We start from the raw sequence: 18731 nt of genomic DNA on the forward strand, positions 1-18731 counted from the left end.
TAACGTGGTCAATAAATCAGATTCAGTGTGAAGCTCTCCCCCCACCACCACCGATTCCAGCTCACATAGGGACTACAGAATACTACAGATTTACTACAGAATAAAGAAATAGTGACATCTCTAGAAAATGAAACTAAAGCTTTCTTCCAAATAAACTATAAAGAGGATATAGAATTTCAGACAGTCTGGGATGCTTATAAAGCAGTAATGAGAGGAATATTGATTACATTGAATAACAAAGATAAGAGGGCAAAAGAAAAACAGATGTTGGACATTCAAAATGAAATAAAGAAAAAAGAAGGGGAACTGAGAAAAAGGCCAGGGAAAAAGAAAATTATAAGGGAGATTACAATATTACAAATGCAAATGAGACATTTGTTAAATAAAGAACTGGAATGGAATCTGAAAAGATTACAGCAGAAATCTTTCGAGGGAGCAAACAAACCCGGAAAATATTTGGCCTGGCAACTGAAGAAAAAGAGAGAAAGTAAAATTATTAATAAAATTGTGGTGGATGGAAGAGAGGTGGTAGACCAAGAAGGAATAAAAAGAGAATTCTTTAAGTATTATGCCAAGTTATTTAAAGGTGTTAAAATAAGGAAAGGAAAGATGGATGAGTACTTACAAAAGATAAAAATAGCACCCTTAGCAGAAAATATGCGAAAAGTTTTGAACAATCCAATTGAAAAAATAGAAATTGAAGCAGCAATTATTGCAATGAAAAATGGAATAGCACCTGGGCCAGATGGATATACAGCTAAATTTTTTAAAACCCTCAAAGAAGAGTTAATCCCAAAACTTCACAAATTGATGAATGTGATTAAGAACAAAAGGGAAAATACCAAATACGTAGAAGGAAGCTGTTATTTCGTTGATTCCAAAGGAAGATAGAGATGTTACGAACGTAAAAAAATTATAGACCAATTTCATTATTAAATGACTATAAAATATATACAAGAATCTTGGCAGAATGATTTAAACAATATTTGATAAATTTAATAAAGGCAGATCAAGCGGGGTTTCTTCCCTAAAGGCAAATAAGAGACAATATCAGAATTGTTGTAAATATTGTAGAATATTATGAAAGACATCCAGAAAAGGAAGTAGCATTATTCTTTGCGGATGCAGAGAAAGCATTTGACAATTTAAATTGGGATTTTATGTTTGCAGTAATGGAGAAAATGGAGCTGGGAGAAAGCTTTATAAGAATGATAAAAGCAATATATACTGAACAACGTGCAAGGCTATGTATAAATGCTGATCTTACAGAAGACATGATAATTAGTAAAGGTACAAGACAAGGTTGTCCACTTTCCCCACTGTTGTTTATAATGACTCTTGAAATATTACTGATGCAAATTCAAGAAGATAAAGAAATAGAAGGATTAATAGTAAAAGGATTTACTTACAAATACAGAGCATTTGCAGATGATATAATGTTTATAAATGAAAACCCCATACAAGTCACACCTTTGTTGTTAGCCAAAACACAAGAATATGGGGAGTTGGCGGGACTTTGTATTAATAAAGAGAAATCAAAACTTCTATGTAAAAACATGCAAATAAATAAGCAACAAGAATTGCAGAGACTAATGGGCTGTGAAGTTACCTCTAAGGTAAATATTTGGGTGTGGAGATAACAATGAAGAATGTTGATTTGTTCAGAAATAATTATGAGAAGCTATGGCGTAAAATGGATGAAGATATGTTAAAGTGGAATAAACTTAATTTGTCACTGTTGGATATAATAGTCGCAATTAAAATGAATATTCTACCAAGAATAATGTATTTATTTCAAACTATTCCGATTGTGAAAGACAGTAAACAATTTAATAGATGGCAACGAAAAATTTCAGAGTTTGTGTGGGCGGGGAAGAAACCAAGAATTAAAATGAAAATTTTAACAGATGCAAAAGAGAGAGGCGGATTTCAGTTACCAGACTTAAAATTATATCATGAAGCAGTTTGCTTAGTATGGATAAAAGAATGGATAATGTTAAACAAAAAACTCTTAGCGTTGGAAGGTCACGGAAATAAATTTGGCTGGCACGCTTATATGTATTATGGGGGAAAAAAGATAGACGGCTTTTTCTCACACCATTATATAAGAAACAGCTTGCTAAATACATGGATGAAATATAAGAAATATGATGAGAGAAAACTGTTATGGATAGTGCCAGCAGAAGTGATAAAAATAACAGCTGAGACGGGTGAAGAAAAGTGGTTGTCATATAATCAACTATTAAAAATACAAAGTGGCAAAATAGAATTGAAAACTGCTGAAGAGCTGAATAATAAATATGATTGGTTTCAAATGCAACAAATAAAGAGCTTGGTGGAGAATGACATTAAAACTGAAGGAATAAGAAAAGAGCAAACAGAAATGGGAAAAGTTCTGCTTGGAGGCAACAAAAAATTAATTTCAAAATTATATAAATTACTTTTAAAATGGTCTAAGGAAGATGAAGTAGTGAAATCGCAAATGATTAAGTGGGCAATTAATGTAAATAAAGAAATACAGATGGAAACGGGAATATCTGTGGAAAAATTCTACGAAGCTTTCGACGTGTCATAGTATTAAAGAGAACTGTTTTAAAATGATGTATAGATGGTATATGACTTCTAAGAAATTGGCAAAGATGAATAATAAGATGCCAGACAGATGTTGGAAATGTAAAAAACATGAAGGTTCTTTCTACCATATGGGGTGGACTTGTGAAAGAGCAAAAAAGTATTGGCAGATGATTCAGCAAGAAATTTCTAGGCTCTTGGGATATGAATTTAAGAAAGCTGCAGAGACTTTTCTGTTGGGATTAAAAATGGAAAAAAATTCCAAAAGAAGATAGAACTATAATTTGGTACTTGCTTTCAGCTGCTAGGACATTATATGCACAGTTGTGGAAGCAAGAAAAAATACCAGAGAAATGGGATTGGATTGTAAAAGTTATGACATGGAGTGAAATGGACAAACTAACAAGAATTTTAAGAGACTATGATTTAGAAGTTTTTAAGATGGAGTGGAATGATTAAGTCTTAGAAAAAAGAAGAATATTAATTTTTGTTTTTATTAGTTAAGGGTACCTTTAAACATTAGTACTTTAAGAAAATAACACTGGCGGGGGTCAAGTAACAGGGGGAGGGGTGAGTAGAAAGTAATATATGGGATAGATAAAAGAAGTTATTAATGATGCAAGAAATATGATTCGTTACCATATGTTACCAAATAAAATTGTTTTAACCATGTAGGAACTACTCAGCAAAACAACGGGCTGCAAAGTCTCCTTGCACTGTGACAAGAACGTCTGCAGGCGTGATTAGGTTCTCCTGGTGCACTGGAGAAACAGCATCCCCTGGGCATCAGGACAGAAAGCAGATGTACTTCACTGTGTTTTAAATTTAGATTTATTAGATTTATATCCCGCCCTCCCTGCTGAGGCAGACTCAGGGTGGCTTTCTCTTATATATATGGTTCAGTGGGTATTCCTTAATTTCTTCATGCACAGAACACCATTCTTCATCTGTGATGTTAATTTAAAGGTCTTTTCCCCATCTAGCTTTGTAAAATAAAGGATAATTATAAAAAATTAATAATCTATATATTTTTGTTGTTCAGTCGCACAGTCGAGTCTGACTCTTTGCGACCCCATGGACAAAGTCACGCCAGGCCCTCCTGTCTTCCACCATCCTCCGAAGTCTGCTCAAATTCATGTTTGTTACGTCAGTAACACTGTCCAGCCATCTCCTCTTTTGCCGTCCCCTTCTTCTTTTGCCTTCTGTCTTTCCTAGCATCAGGATCTTCTCCAGGGAGTGCTCCCTTCTCATTTGGTGGCCAAAGTATTTGAGCTTCAGCTTCAGCATCTGACCTTCCAGGGAACAGACTGGGTTGATTTCCCTTAGGACTGACTGATTTGATCTTCTTGCAGTCTGAGGGACTCTCAAGGGTCTTTTCCAGCACCACAGCTCAGAAGCATCTATTCTTCTGCCCTCAGCCTTCCTTATGGTCCAGCTCTCACAGCCATACATTACTACTGGGAATACCATCGCTTTGACTATTTGTTAGCAGGGTGATGTCTCTACTTTTTATTATACTGCCCAGGTTCACCATAGCTGTCCTCCCAAGGAGCAAACATCTTTTAATTTCATGGCTACAGTCACCATCTGCAGTGATCTTGGATCTATATATAGTATACTATATATAGTAGCCATCAAATTAGATTTTTTTTCCTGGCTCGGCTATAATTTTAAGTAAAACTAAGTAAAATTCCAGCTAATTCATATTATTTGTTCTTTCTTTAAGAGGCGTGCGGCTGATAATTTGAGGAGGCACCATCAATATCAGGTAAGCACACCATGTATGTATGTATGCATGCATGAGGGGAAACTATTAGTGGCCAGGTGTGCAAGTTCTTGCCAGGGATTTTAAAATATGAATGCCTATTCAAATGTTCTGGTTAAATAGACCTCACAGTTCTGTCCGACTTGGAGAATGGGGAGTTTTCCCATCTGCTCTGGGTCCCAAGGTACAAATCCTCAAAAAGGCATTCCCCCCTCCCCATCCTGATCCCATACCCTCCCCACTGGAAATTAGAGCCCTTCACCATTTGCTACCATCAAAAGCTTGTGCAGGTATCCAGCTTAGACTTCTCAAAAGGAAACAATTTGTATTTGACTGCCTAGAAACTCTTCTACAGATTAAAAAAAAGGGGGGAAAGCAGTGGGAACTTACCCCAGTGTACCCTGAACGAAGGGGCAAGTCTTAGGAATCCAGTCTGTTTTAGTGATCAAATCCAGGCAAGGTCTGCCCCACCTTAAATCCAAAACCTGTGGCCGTGTAGAAACAAGGCCTCTTTTTTATGGTTAAAAAAATATGGTTAGAAAAATCTGAAATCTTTTTTAAAATGGGGAATTAAAAAAACCCTTAAATGCTAGAAGTGGGCTATAGGGGCTTTAAGGGAACAGGAGGTGGAAATAGTGAGGGAGAGGGGAATGAGATGCTCCCTGCAAGCGCTTGTGGGTCCCCCCCACTTGTGTATGGGGGTGTGTAGAAAGAGAGTGTATAAGTCAAGAAATTTTTACAAAGGACAAATAAAAATGTGCAATAAATATATTCTCCCCAGATCTAAAACTGCCCTTTCTGTTCTACAGTGCGATCCTAAGAAAACTTACTCCAGTCTAAGCAAATTTGTTTCAGTGGATTTGGACTGGAGTAGCTCTGTTTAGGATTGCACTGTAGGGAATTAGGTAAAATAACCTTTAAATCACCACGTTGCATTTTCCGTCTTTGTGCCCTGACTCTGAGTTCTGTTGAATCCAGAACCTGTGTCTTCTCGAGCAGGCTCATATTACTCCTTCACTCTTGTGGCTAGCCAGGAGGTCCAGATCTACCCCTCTCTTCTACCCAGGGCTCTTTTCCTGGGGGGCTGCGGCAGAACAGAGTTCTGGAACCTCTTTGTGAAAACAAAACTCTCAAAAACTGTTTCAGAGTTCATGAGGGGCACCCGTGTGTTTCTCCTTCATTTCCCTTTTTTTTAATTTTAAAGGTATATTTTTATTGTTATTGATTGTCCATTTCTCTTACACTCTTCCTCTCATTCTGTTTAACATGTTTCCCCCCATCCCACCCCCCTTAGTCTATACATCATCTTCCAGCCAGGGACAAAGAACTTGGAGCTTCCACTGAATGTCTGCCTTCTTTTCTTCTTTTGCCCACTTCAGGTAGATCGACCACTTTTCCTTAATCCTTGTTCTTCTTTCCTCCCATGACCCTTCCTGAGTCATTATGGCGGCTATGTCTGTCAACAAAATCAAAAAGATAATCATGCCAGATTCTCTCCTTCCATTTACTTTTATCCTTCCATCCTACCGCCAATACCGCTTTGCCCGCTGATATCATTACTTTTAATAAGTTTTGATTATTCTTCCCTATTATCCCATTCCCTAGTATACTCATCTTCATCAATTCAAAGTCTATTCTCGGTTCAACCTGAAAAAACTTCTTTATCATTCCCACTACCATTTCCCATAATCTATTAGCTTCAGGGCACTCCCACCACATGTGGGTGTACCATCCCTTCTCTTTCTTACAGTGCCAACATTTAGGGCTCAACCTTGGAAACATGTTCGCTAAGGAAGCCAGAGTTCTATACCATTTAGTAAAGAATTTCAATTCCATTTCCCTAACTTTGTAAATTTTAACTTTTTTTAAACCTTCCATTAACTTTTCTACTGTTCGTTTCGTTATTTGGCCTTCTGAACTCCATATCCGTTGAAGGTGACCTATTACTCCTTCGGTGTCTGAAGTCATACTCCTGTATAAAATGCTTACTATTCCTTTTTTTGTTTTACCCATTAATTTATAAATCTTTTCCATAGGTTCCTCTTCATTTATATTACTTTTCTCCACTTTCTTTTTAACTTTAGTATACAATCCTACAGCTTTAAGCCAATGTTGTACCCCTGCTTCTTGCAAGTCTTGTAATGGTTTTAACTTATCCATTATTAACAAATCTTCTACCCTTCTGTATCCTTTAAGACTGAATAATTCCCTCCACCTATAATCCCTGTCTTCCTCCATTAACGTTTCTAATGGCGTCCATCTAGATACCCGATTTAACCATTTTGGCTGCCACTTCTTCCACACCATTAACCCACTCTTCCTTGGTCCCTCATTTAAATTAAAGTCCCTCTCCTCCATATTCGCAAAGATACCATGTTTTCCTACTCCGTTATTAGCCTCATTCTCAAACCTTACCCATTTCTGATCATCTTCCCTCTCTATCTCTAACAATGCTTTAAGCTGAAAAGCTTCATAATAATTAGTTATATCCGGAACTCCCCATCCCAAATCCGATTTATGATTGTATACTAGCTTTTTTGCAATTCTAGATTTCTTATTTCCAAATATCCATTCCCTTATTTTAGTATTCCAGGTACTCATTTTTTGTTTATCAATCTCCAATGGTATCGTTTGAAATAAATATAATAACCTAGGCATGCAAAACATCGATACACTTCTTATTTTAGTAGTCAGACTCATATGTCTTACCCCCCCCCCACTGCTGCATATCCCTCACTATCTTCTCCCATACTTTTTTATAATTACCCTCCACTATCCTATTAATATTTTTTATATATTTCTATTCCTAAATATTTAAATTTCTTAACTCCCATCCCTATATTAGTTAACCTATTAATTTATTTCCTTTCCTCCAAGTTAACGTTGAAATACATTATTTCTGATTTTTCCATATTAATTCTTAAACCTGAAGATGCTTCAAAATTATCCAATATAATTTTCGTTTCCCTAATAGCCCCTTTCGGGTTCGACATTATCATAATTATGTCATCTGCAAATAAGTTGATTTTCATTTCCTCCTTACCTATCCTACAGCCTTCTATTCCACCTGCATTCCTGATCCTTTCTGCCAATTGTTCTATTGCCATTATAAATAAGGTTGGGGAGAGCGGGCACCCCTGCCTTACCCCTCTCTCAATTGGGAATTGTTCTGTGTGTTCATTATTTATTCTTACTACTGCTGTACCCTCCCTATAAACCTCCTGTATAGCTTTTAAAAATAATGAACCTATCCCATACTTCGTCATTGTGGACCACAGGAACTCATGGGACAACATATCGAATGCCTTATGTACATCCAATTTAAGCAATCCCAATTGCCCAGAATGTCTATGATGAAGTACATTTAGTATATTCCTTATAGGATGCGCTATACTCCTATTCTTCACGAATCCATATTGGTCCTCTTTTATTATACAAGGTAATATATTTCGTAGTCTGTTTGCCAATATTTTGGCAAATATTCTGTAATCCTGATTAAGTAAACTTATTGGCCTATATGAGCCAACCTCCCGAGGGTCTTTCTGAGGTTTTAATATTATAGTTATCTCGGCCTTCCTCCAAGAATCGGGAGCCTTCCCTCCTTTCAATATCATATTGAACACCTGTTGTAGTTCCGGGATCAATATCTCCTTCATTTCTTTGTACAAATCCGCAGTGAATCCACCTGGCCCCGGGGATTTACCTAATTTTAAACTGCTCACTACCTCCTCTATTTCCTGAAGTGTGATTTCCTTCTCCAAACTCTCTTTGTCTAAGTCTTTCAAACATTCTCCACTTCTTTCCATAAAATCTGTTATATCTCTCCTGGCATATAATTCCTTATAAAACTCTTGAAACGCTTGCCTGATTTCTCTTGGATTCTGCGTAATATTTCCTTGCGTTCTAATACTTTTCACCCTTTGCTTTTCTTTCCTAGTCTTAAAATAGTTAGCTAGTCTCCTAACAGAATTTATTGAGTCCCTTTGAAACTTGTTCCTTGCCATAGTTTGCTTCTTCCATAGTGTCCTAAAGTCAAGAGAGTCCAATCTGCTTCCTAATCCATCAATCTTTTTTTTCCTTTCAGGACAAAATCTTATACCTTGACTACTCTGGAGTTTCCTGGAGTTTCTGTGTCTTATTAGCATATCATTCTTTTTAAATTTCTTTTTCCTTCATCATACAGTGTCCTCTTAGTACTGCCTTTGCCGCCTCCCACAGAATATCCGTGGCCACTGTTCCCCTATTTTCTCTGAAATATTGCTTCACCTGATTTTCCATATAATGTCTATCTTCTTTTTTTGCTAACACCATACTATAGTGTGGTTACGGGGGCATAAATAACCTGCAGAGTAGTTAAAGAGGCAAAAGGTGTGTTGAGACGAGAAATAGTAGTCAGAAGTAGGGAGTATTTAGTTAGTGAGATAAAGGAGTAAGGGCAGTGATTAACAGCTTAGAAATGGCTGCCACGACGGTTAAATAGCTTTTAGAACAGAACCAAATCCATATGGGACACACCTTTGTGATGAAGTAACAGTCTCACAGATTATGTGTAAATGTATCACTTGGAAGAAAGAAGCATTGGCATTCTGCTAAATCTCAGAAGCAAGGCTGAGATTCTGGTCACCGCACCTCAAAAAGGATATTATAGCATTGGGAAAAGTGCAGAAAAGAGCAACTAGAATGATTGAGCAACTAAAAGTGCAGAAAGAGCAACTAGAAAAGAGCTTGGAACACTTTCCCTATGAAGAAAGGTTAAAACGCTTGGGGCTCTTTAGCTTGGAGAAACGTCGACTGCGGGGTGACATGACAAGAGGTTTACAAGATTCTGCATGGGATGGAGAAAGTAGAGAAAGAAGTCCTTTTCTCCCTTTTTCACAATACAAGAACTCGTGGGCATTCAATGAAATTGCTGAGCAGTCAGGTTAGAATGGATAAAAGGAAGTCCTTCTTCACCCAAAGGGTGATTAACATGTGGAATTCACGGCCACAGGAGGTGGTGGCGGCTACAAGCATAGCCAGCTTCAAGAGGGGATTGGGTAAAAATATGGAGCAGAGGTCCATCAGTGGCTATTAGCCACAGTGTGACACAGAGTGTTGGACTGGATGGGCCACTGGCCTGATCCAACATGGCTTCTCTTATGTTCTTATGCTTTGAATTTGCTTGTCCCTTGTGCAGACGGAGTTCATTTTCATGGCATTTCCCATTTTGCCTCACACTGAATTTTCCCTAGAAAAAACACACATTTTTCAACACCATTTGGGCATCAAATCCACCTCATATATCAAATAACACGTAGGTATCAGTGTTGTATAATTTACATACAAAGAGAGTGAAAAGAATAAAGGCATTCTCAGTTACAACGGTGGATATGGGTGGAAATCTTCACAGGGACGTGAAGGGTGTGTCCACCCCTCTGCTGACTCCCCCACTCCCCCGTGGTCCATTCATTCATCAGGCTCAGTGGCACTGAACTTGGTTTCCAGTTTGTCCACCACAGCCAGTGAGTCCACATTATGTTTTGCCAGGTTCCTCTCTTCTAATTTCTCTTGAGGCTGTAGTTTAGAACTACAGGAAATGCAGTCAGTCTTGGCTTCATCAAGTGTCAGTCTGTATGGCTGGAGACCACTCACGAAACAGATTGCTCTTCTCTTTCAGGAGGTCATGAAAAATCTGGTGAAGAGATACGTGGCAGCAATGATAAGGGATGCTAAAACAGAAGAGGGGCTGACGGAGGAGAATTTTAAGGTGCCCAGTCTTTGAAACTGCTTCAAGCGCAGATAAATTTAAGACACCTTCTGCTTGGGCTCTTCTGCATTCCCGTTTTCAACTTTTGCCTGTCCCTATGGCTTCGGAGAGGTGGGGGGTTATTTTCCACATAAAGACCCACACTTTAAACCTGTAGGGAGATATACCGAACAGTCAGTGATGTAATATTGAATCGACCACTAGAGGGAGCAAAACACGTGTGGAAAAGGAAAAGACAAAGCAATGGAAATGAGAATGCAGAAGACTTCCTTGAGCGCTTAGAACACAGTCAAGTGATTTACACATTGAATCGTACCTGCATAGCTGTGGTGGGAGGGTATACTGGCGGGAGGAGCAAGTCTCTGCCTTGCCCCTGCCCCAAGAGTGTGCAGTCCCAGAAACAGAAATAATGGAGCTGCTGAGAGAACAGTAAAAAGTGGAGATGCTGAACACAAGTCCTCATGTCAGGATGGTGCTGCTCCTGGACTCCCCTTGTGCACAGACCAGCTGATGCAGAGTCACTCTGCCTCCTGGCTGCCTCCCTCCTTCCCAGGGTGCCAACATTACTGTCCAACTGAAAGCTTTCCAGCCACTTTCAAATGTGAAACAGTTATTCTGGATTGAGTGTTGTTCAGGTGGCTTCTTGGCTAGCGATTTCTGACTTCCCCTCCCTACCCAAGGCCTGGCTTTTCCCAAATGGGGAAGAACTGGCAGAGACCTCCACATCCTTTCCAGACCTTTCCTGCGGTTCCTCAAGAACTGGCAAATTTAATTTCCCCTTTGAAAGCTGTTATCTCTTCTGTCTGAGGAGAACCAGGACAGCCTGTTTGGATTAAAATGCTGGTTTCTCAGCAATCTCCCCACAACATGACTTTGTTTGTACTTGAATGTGGATAGAGACAAGGCAAACACGGCTGGGAAAAACAAGTCTCTCTTTGGGCTTTCTTGGTATCAACACAACAGCCAGCCACCGTTGGGCTCCTGTGAGCTACAGGCAGGACTGGCATCATCATATCCATGGTGGGACCTACGGCAACTGACTCCTTACTCACGCTCTCATGCCTGCACTCTCACCCCCTTCCACCGCCTGCTTCTGAGTGCTTGTGCTCCCAGCTGCATGTCCTTCCTGGTGCAGAGAGCTAGTTTGGTGTAGTGGTTAAGTGTGCAGACTCTTATCTGGGAGAACTGGGTTTGATTCCCCACTCCTCCACTTGCACCTGCTGGAATGGCCTTGGGTCAGCCAGAGCTCTCTTATCTGGGAGAACCAGGTTTGATTCCCCCCTCCTCCACTTGCAGCTGCTGGAATGGCCTTGGGTCAGCCATAGCTCTCTTATCTGGGAGAACCAGGTTTGATTCCCCCCTCCTCCACTTGCAGCTGCTGGAATGGCCTTGGGTCAGCCATAGCTCTGGCAGAGGTTGTCCTTGAAAGGGCAGACTCTTATCTGGGAGAACTGGGTTTGATTCCCCACTCCTCCACTTGCAGCTGCTGGAATGGCCTTGGGTCAGCCATAGCTCTGGCAGAGGTTGTCCTTGAAAGGGCAGACTCTTATCTGGGAGAACTGGGTTTGATTCCCCACTCCTCCCCTTGCACCTGCTGGAATGGCCTTGGGTCAGCCATAGCTCTGGCAGAGGTTGTCCTTGAAAGGGCAGACTCTTATCTGGGAGAACCGGGTTTGATTCCCCACTCCTCCCCTTGCAGCTGCTGGAATGGCCTTGGGTCAGCCATAGGTCTTGTGGGAGTTGTCCTTGAAAGGGCAGCTGCTGTCAGAACCCGCTCAGCCCCACCTACTTCACAGGGGGGGAGTTGTGAAGGGGGGGAGGTAAAGGAGATTGTGACCACTCTGAGACTCAGTGTATAGGGCAGGATATTAATCCAATATCTTCTTCGTCTTCATGATGCCCTGATGCCCATGGCATCCATGTTCCTGGGGGCCATGGCAGTGGCACTCCTAGCTGCACCCACCACTCAGCGACACAGAGGAAAGGATGTGCAGGCAGCGTGGGCCTCTGTGACTGCAGGTGGTGGATGAGCATGCAAGTAGGCAGAGGAAGGATGCACGGGTAGATTGAGCAGATGCGTGAGAGGGCAAGAAGGAGGACCTAGTAGTGGGCATGATGGGTCCCTAGGCACCCTCTGCCCAGGGCTCCCAAAAACTTTGAACTGACCCTGCTCACAGGGGCCAGCCAGAATGCCACATGACATGCAACCACACAAGGGAGCAGAACTTCTGTCAGAAGGGCATCGTTGGGAGCACTCTGTAGGGTTCCCAGGTGCCTTCCTCCTGCCAGCAGGAAGACCGGGAGGGCATTCCAGGGGTGGGCGGTGATGTCAGTGACATGCTGATGTCATTTCAGGAAGTGACATCATCACGTCGGTGCCATCAGGGTGACACTCCAGTTTTGGGGCAGAACTCTCCGATAAACATGGCTACAAACCATACAGTTTTACCCAAAAAAGTGGAGCGCTGCCCCCGACATCGCAGATGCAATGATGTCACTTCCGGAAGTGATGTCATTGTGTTGTTGACATCATGTGGGGACATCTGTTGGGGATGGGGTCCCCCCCCGGCCAGTTGGGCTGGTGGCAGGCCAGAGCCCGCAAAAATAGAGGCTCCCCCACCCCTGTCTGGGGACTGGCAGATCTACTATAGTGCAGCTTCCACAGTATGCAGGGGCAGGGCAAATCAACATTTCATCACATTGTTGATTGGGAAAAGGAGCTGCCGCTGAGGGAACTCTTGGATATGTGGCTTCAGGCAGCCATTTTGGAGAGTCCCCACCCTGTACACAAAGACACACCTTCACCCACAACCACACTGTTCCCTTAATACTATCTGTAATTCAGCAGCTGAATATCTTTAGCCAGTTTGATGTAGCCAGTTTGGTGTAGTGGCTAAGTGTGCAGACTCTTATCTGGGAGAACTGGGTTTGATTCCCCACTCCCCCACTTGCACCTGCTGGAATGGCCTTGGGTCAGCTATAGCTCTGGCAGAGGTTGACCTTAAAAGGGCAGCTGCTGTGAGAGCCCTCTCCAGCCCCACACACCTCACAGGGTGTCTGTTGTGGGGGAGGAAGGTAAAGGAAATTGTGAGCCGCTCTGAGACTCTTCGGAGTGGAGGGCGGGATATAAATCCAATATCTTCTTCTTCTTCTTCTTTAGACAATTTAATAATAATAATAATTAATAATAAGCTTTTATTTATATCCCGCCCTCCCCTAGCATTTAACAGTGATCCATGCAACGGTCACCTCGAGGCTGGACTACTGCAATGCCCTCTACATGGGGCTGCCCCTGTGCCGAACCCAGAAGTTGCAGCTAGTGCAGAATGCCGCGGCCCGGCTGTTGTTAGGGCTCCCTAGATGGGAGCACATTCAGCCGGGGCTTCGGGGACTGCACTGGCTGCCGATAACATACCGAGTTCGGTACAAGGTGCTGGTCATGACCTTTAAAGCCCTTTATGGTCTGGGACCTGCCTACCTTAGGGACCGTCTCTCCCCACATGTTCCCCAGAGAGTGCTGAGGTCGGGGTCTCAGAACCTCCTTACAATCCCTGGGCCAAAGGAGGCCCGTCTGAAAGCGACCAGGGGCAGGGCCTTCTCAATTGCAGCTCCCTGTTGGTGGAATCAGCTCCTGGAGGAGGTGAGGGCCCTGCGGAACCTTGAACAGTTCCGCAGGGCCTGTAAAACAACCCTCTTCCGGTTGGCATATAATTAATTGTGATCGGAATGCCTGAATATTAAATCTCGAACATCAGATTATTGAATATTGGAAAATTTGAAGACTGATTTAAGGAAACGTAGCATAGTGTATATCGATGTGAGTTTTATGTATTTTTAGGTTTTTATGTATTTTATTGTATAATTATTAACGTATTTAAATTGATCTTTGTTAGCTTTTTTCTGTTGGAAGCCGCCCTGAGCCCGCCTCGGTGGGGAGGGCGGGATATAAATCGAATAAAATTAAAAAAAATAAAAATAAAAAATATAACGTTTTAGAGAGGAATACGTCGTCAATGTTTTCTGCTGAGTTTCCTGTCCTTTAATAACTGCCTGTTTTCTGCTTGCGTTTAGGAACTAAAGCAAGATATTTCCAGTTTTCGCTTTGAAGTCCTCGGTTTGTTAAAGGGAAACAAGCTGCCCAATGCGCAGTCCTCGAAAACAGGCCAAGATGACGACTCTTTACCAGAGGCTGAGGAAAGAGAAGAGACTGAAGGGCAGGACAAACCGAAGCGGAGAAACCTGAGCCTGTTTGACATCACAACCATGATTCACCCGAGGGCCGCGGCACGAGCCTCCGAAGCACACCTCCTGAGCAATGGGTCGGCCCTGATGGCCCCAGAGTCCTCCAAGGACAAGCAAAAGAAGGTGAACTTTGTAGCTGATGTGAAGAAGTTTGGGTTCTTTCACAAACAATCCAAAAACGTCTCTCCCGAGCAAAGTGCCAACCAGATCTACTCCATTTCCGAAGAAGTCGCCCGTCAACAAGTGGAAGAGCAACTGGAGGAAGCTGAGGAGGTGGAGGAGGAAGAGCTGGTGGTGAACTGCGAACTGAACATCCACAGTCCTGGTGACAGGCATGTAGCTGCCCCCAAGAAGCAAGCCAAAATCAAGACTTTGGCTTCGGAGGCAGATGCGTCAGCTTCCTCCACCGACCCAAAGAATAGTACGAGGCAGGATTCTGAGCTGCTCACGCCAAAGGATTTGCTGGACAAGGAGTTGGACTTGGGTAGGGACTCTGCTGGGAAACAAGAGACCGTTGTGCAGGACAACTATATCACAACGAGGTTGTGATGGGTGCTGGTAGAGAGGCCAACAGCAAGAGGTTGCAGAATGCTCTGTTTGGGGAGCTTGAGCACGTTAGCTCCGAAAATGCAGGAAGAGCCTGCCCTGTAATTCCACGGAGGGAAGGCAAGAGAAGACCCCTACTGTTTTGTAACCTGCTTTGCATTCACAATTTCTTTGACCTTTTTTAATTCAATGGAAGCATCTTGTATTCTTGTACTGTTGCAATAATCCCAATGGAAACTTTTTAGCTCTTTTTTTTTTTGAATTTGAAAGAAATGCAATTTTTTCTCTTGTGATAGTTTAATGCCTCTGGTAAATCTTTTTCTATGCAAACAAACACAGCTTGACAAAGGTGTCAGAGCCTTTGAAGAACCTTTTTTCTAGAGCCCTAAAAATGAGGGTGGGCGGGAGGATTATAAGCATTTTCTGTCAAAAAGGATTTTTAACTAGCTAGAATTTTATTACTATAAATAAAATTCAAAAGAAATGGTGATCTAATTTATTGGGAATTACTAATTCCCGTAATTGACAAGTAATTTTTGGTTGTTATGGAGCTGGTTTACCTGATTAGCTATGATCATTTCCATCTACTAGAATGCTGAAATAGAATTTGCTGCCTTTCAAGTGCCCAGATTTGTCTCTAGAGCACGGGAAATGCAATTACTCTTAACTGCAAGAGCAACCTTGTGCTCTTGTTTTTTGCCAAAATGTGGATAAATCTGTTCACCCGTGGAAGTTATTTGCTCGCCTGCTTCCTGCCCACACTCTCCCCATTAGTCATTCATGGCCCAAGAGAGGGAGGGGGGGAGAGAGAGGAACTTATCCTTTGCAAAACTGCCCTGCCAATTTTGATTCTCTGCCAGGTAAGTGAGCATTTACAAGCCTGAGTCAATCTTTGCACTTTATATATTGGGTAAGAATCTCTGTTCGCTTTGCGGTTCCAGGGTCTTTGGTACATCCTGCAGCACTCTTGAGAAAGACTCCCCTCGGTGTACCGTCACACAATGACAATCATTAGAAATCTTCAAAAGACAAAGCTGAACAGACCCGTTGACTGGAGGGCCTCCTCTCTGACAGTTTGTACACTAAATATGTCGGCTTTCAAATGTAGAGTACTATTAATCTAAGAGTATTTTCATATGTAATGAGTGTTTTATTGTCAGCCAAAAATAATTTTTTTGAAATTAAATCTTGTTCCTTTCTCATCAGCGCCTGCTGTTCTGTTCTTTAAAAAGGGCTGATTTGCAGGGTGCAAAGGCTTCATGGGGGCCCCTGTGGGGACTCTGTGTCAGGACAGGCGGTGGAAATGCTACGCATCCCCGAGAAGTGTGGGTCCAGTTCTGGGGTGGCCAAACTTCAGGCAACAGAAATCAGTTCACCTGGAGAAGACGGCAGTTTTGGAAGGCAACACTGGTATTATACCCTAATGAAGCCCCAAACCCCACCCTCTTCAGGCCCCACTCCCCAAAATCTCCAGGTATTTCGGAACCCAGAGCGGGCAACCCTCTGATCGCAAAAGAGGCATGTGGGTAGAAGTGGTTTCAGGCCCTTCATTTTGGATCCGGAAACAAGCCAGGAAAGCTAATGTTTGCTTGGATAGGAAGCAAACAGTGACTCCCTGGTGCTGTTTCAGGGCATGAGAAATTGTTGGGGGTAGGGTTCCCATCTCCCTGACGGGGGCAGGGGTTCCCCCACTTTTGGGGCTTCTAATGTGCTGCTATGGAGCTGGCTAGCAGTGGGAGCCCTGCCCCCGAAGAGCTCCAGCTCACCTGATGTGCCCAGCACAATGATGTCACCCGGGGGACACTCTAGCATTTGGGTAAGAACTCTATGGTGACGAGACCATAGACGAAGACTCCCAGGAAGATGGCCGCGGTCCCCCGCCAGCAGCCAGGTAAGACGATGGCCTTCCCTACCAGGACTTCCCTCACAAGTTTAGTTATGAGGGGAAATAAGTAGCAGGGTTCGGGGACTACAAAAGGGGGTGGGTTGGAATGCTTTGAATTTCTGCTTCCTCAGCTCAGAAGCAAAGATGGTCTTGTTGCCATTAGAATGTAGGTGTCAGCGAAGGGGGCATTGAAGTTTCAAGAAGGAATAGACTTGTCTTTGTGTAAAACTAAGTTTCCATTTTATTGATTACAACAATGCTACTCTCTACGCAGGTTCATTGATATTGATAACGAAATAGGCAAAGGCATTGGCATTTATGGACATACATCAAAGCATAGGGGGTTTAAATCATTTCCCACAATAAAACTCGGGTCTGTCCGATGATAGTAACCAGTTCACATCCCCCTTATCTTCTCTGTGCACAGACTGTCTCTCCTCCCCTGCTGTGGCCTTGCTCATCTCTAGCAAGTGCCTGAGAAACAGCCAAATGTTTTGCACTTCAAAGACCTTGCTGGCCTTTGGCACCTTAATCACCCCCCTCTGTTTCCCCTACTCATTCTTACATGGTACTAGTGTTAGTAAAGCAAAGATTTATAGAATTGGTTAATTGTGAATACACATTTCAAACCATAGAATATACTTCAAGGAACACAAGCTGACAGTAGGCACTTTGGAATTAAACACATGGGCTGTGGCCTGGTTGGATCCAGACCAAAGCGGGGGGGGGGGGGAGAGAAAGACCCTTTTCTAGCCACCAGCCTATTGCACGCATACAAGAAAATGACTCCCAATAATAAGTCCAAGGGAACTCACTCCCAGGAAAATGTACAACTGCAATCCCAGTCTTCTGCAGTCTTACTTTTGGGGTTGTCGGGTCCCTCCTGGCAACCAGCATTGGAGAGCAGGACTTGCTGGGAGCAGCAGGGAGGCCCATCTGATGTATTCAGCAACATGTCTACATTGCTGCCCACATGACCCGGAAGTGACATCATCATGTTGCAGTGACACTCTGGTATTTGAGCAAAACCTCTATAGCAATCTTGCCTTTACCATAGAGCTTTTGCACAAATATCTGAGGGCCACCCTGACATCCTGGATGTGATGACATCACTTCCAAGTCACATGGGCAGTGATGCGGATGGGTCGCTGTGTGTTGGATGATCTCCCTCTTTAGGGGGGTAGCTTCCCCTCCCCCACTGGGCAGCTGATGAGCAGTGGGGAGGTGGGACCTGTCAGCGGGGGACTCCCACCTCCTCCAAGGGATCTGGCAACCCCACTTACTTAGAAGTAATTTTCATTGACATTAACGGGGTCTCCTTTCTAGATGAAGCTGCATGAACTTGGCTGCAGACATTTGTGTGCTTCTAACTGTAACCCTCTCAGCCTGGCCTACTTCAGGTGGGTAACGTGGGGTAAAAGAGGAATATCACACAGTGGCCGATTTTACACTCGCCTTACGCTGCTCTCACGTCCGTCTTCTCAGCACGGCGTCCTCCCGATTTCCCGCTATTTGCGCCGGGGCTGCAGCAAACATCACGGTTTTCATGCAGCAAACGGAAACTGATTTTTAGCGGTTTCCATTTGCTGCGTGAAAACCGCGACGTTTGCTGCAGCCCCAGTGCAAATAGCGGGAAATCGGGAGGACGCTGCGCTGAGAAGACGGAGGTGAGAGCAGCATAAGGGTGAGTGCGAAATCGGTCAGAGTTTCCTGGAGGGAAGACAAAATATCCATTTACTAGTTCAGTAAGGTTTTTTAAAACCTATTTCTTTATGGTTATTTTAAACGTTTTTAACCCACATTCACTTTTCCTGGAATAATTTTTGTTAGTGTTTAAGATACCACTGAACATTTGTTCCTTTAACCGTAGTCTGATGTGAAATAATATATTTTTTTTTCTAGACAGGTTGCTCTTAAGGGAATAAGAGCACAACCGTTCAGGCCAAGAGCTTGGAAGGTGAGTGATCTAGCGATAG

The 18731-nt window shown here is 42.8% G+C and overlaps 1 protein-coding gene across 3 annotated transcripts in view; it reads left to right on the top strand.

Moving 5' to 3' along the window:
- TRPC4 (transient receptor potential cation channel subfamily C member 4) overlaps positions 1-16072 on the top strand; it is a 267801-nt gene extending 251729 nt beyond the window's left edge. For all 3 annotated transcript variants that reach the window (XM_060236761.1, XM_060236763.1, XM_060236762.1), the window contains 3 exons: positions 4298-4339; positions 9993-10082; positions 14154-16072. In XM_060236761.1, the coding sequence (XP_060092744.1) occupies positions 4298-4339; positions 9993-10082; positions 14154-14873 (852 nt within the window). In that variant the 3' untranslated portion in view covers positions 14874-16072. The remainder of the gene's footprint in view (positions 1-4297; positions 4340-9992; positions 10083-14153) is intronic.
- The last annotated feature ends 2659 nt before the right edge of the window (positions 16073-18731 follow it).

This window comes from Heteronotia binoei, chromosome 4 (assembly GCF_032191835.1).
Source record: "Heteronotia binoei isolate CCM8104 ecotype False Entrance Well chromosome 4, APGP_CSIRO_Hbin_v1, whole genome shotgun sequence".
Classification (NCBI taxonomy): domain Eukaryota; kingdom Metazoa; phylum Chordata; class Lepidosauria; order Squamata; family Gekkonidae; genus Heteronotia; species Heteronotia binoei.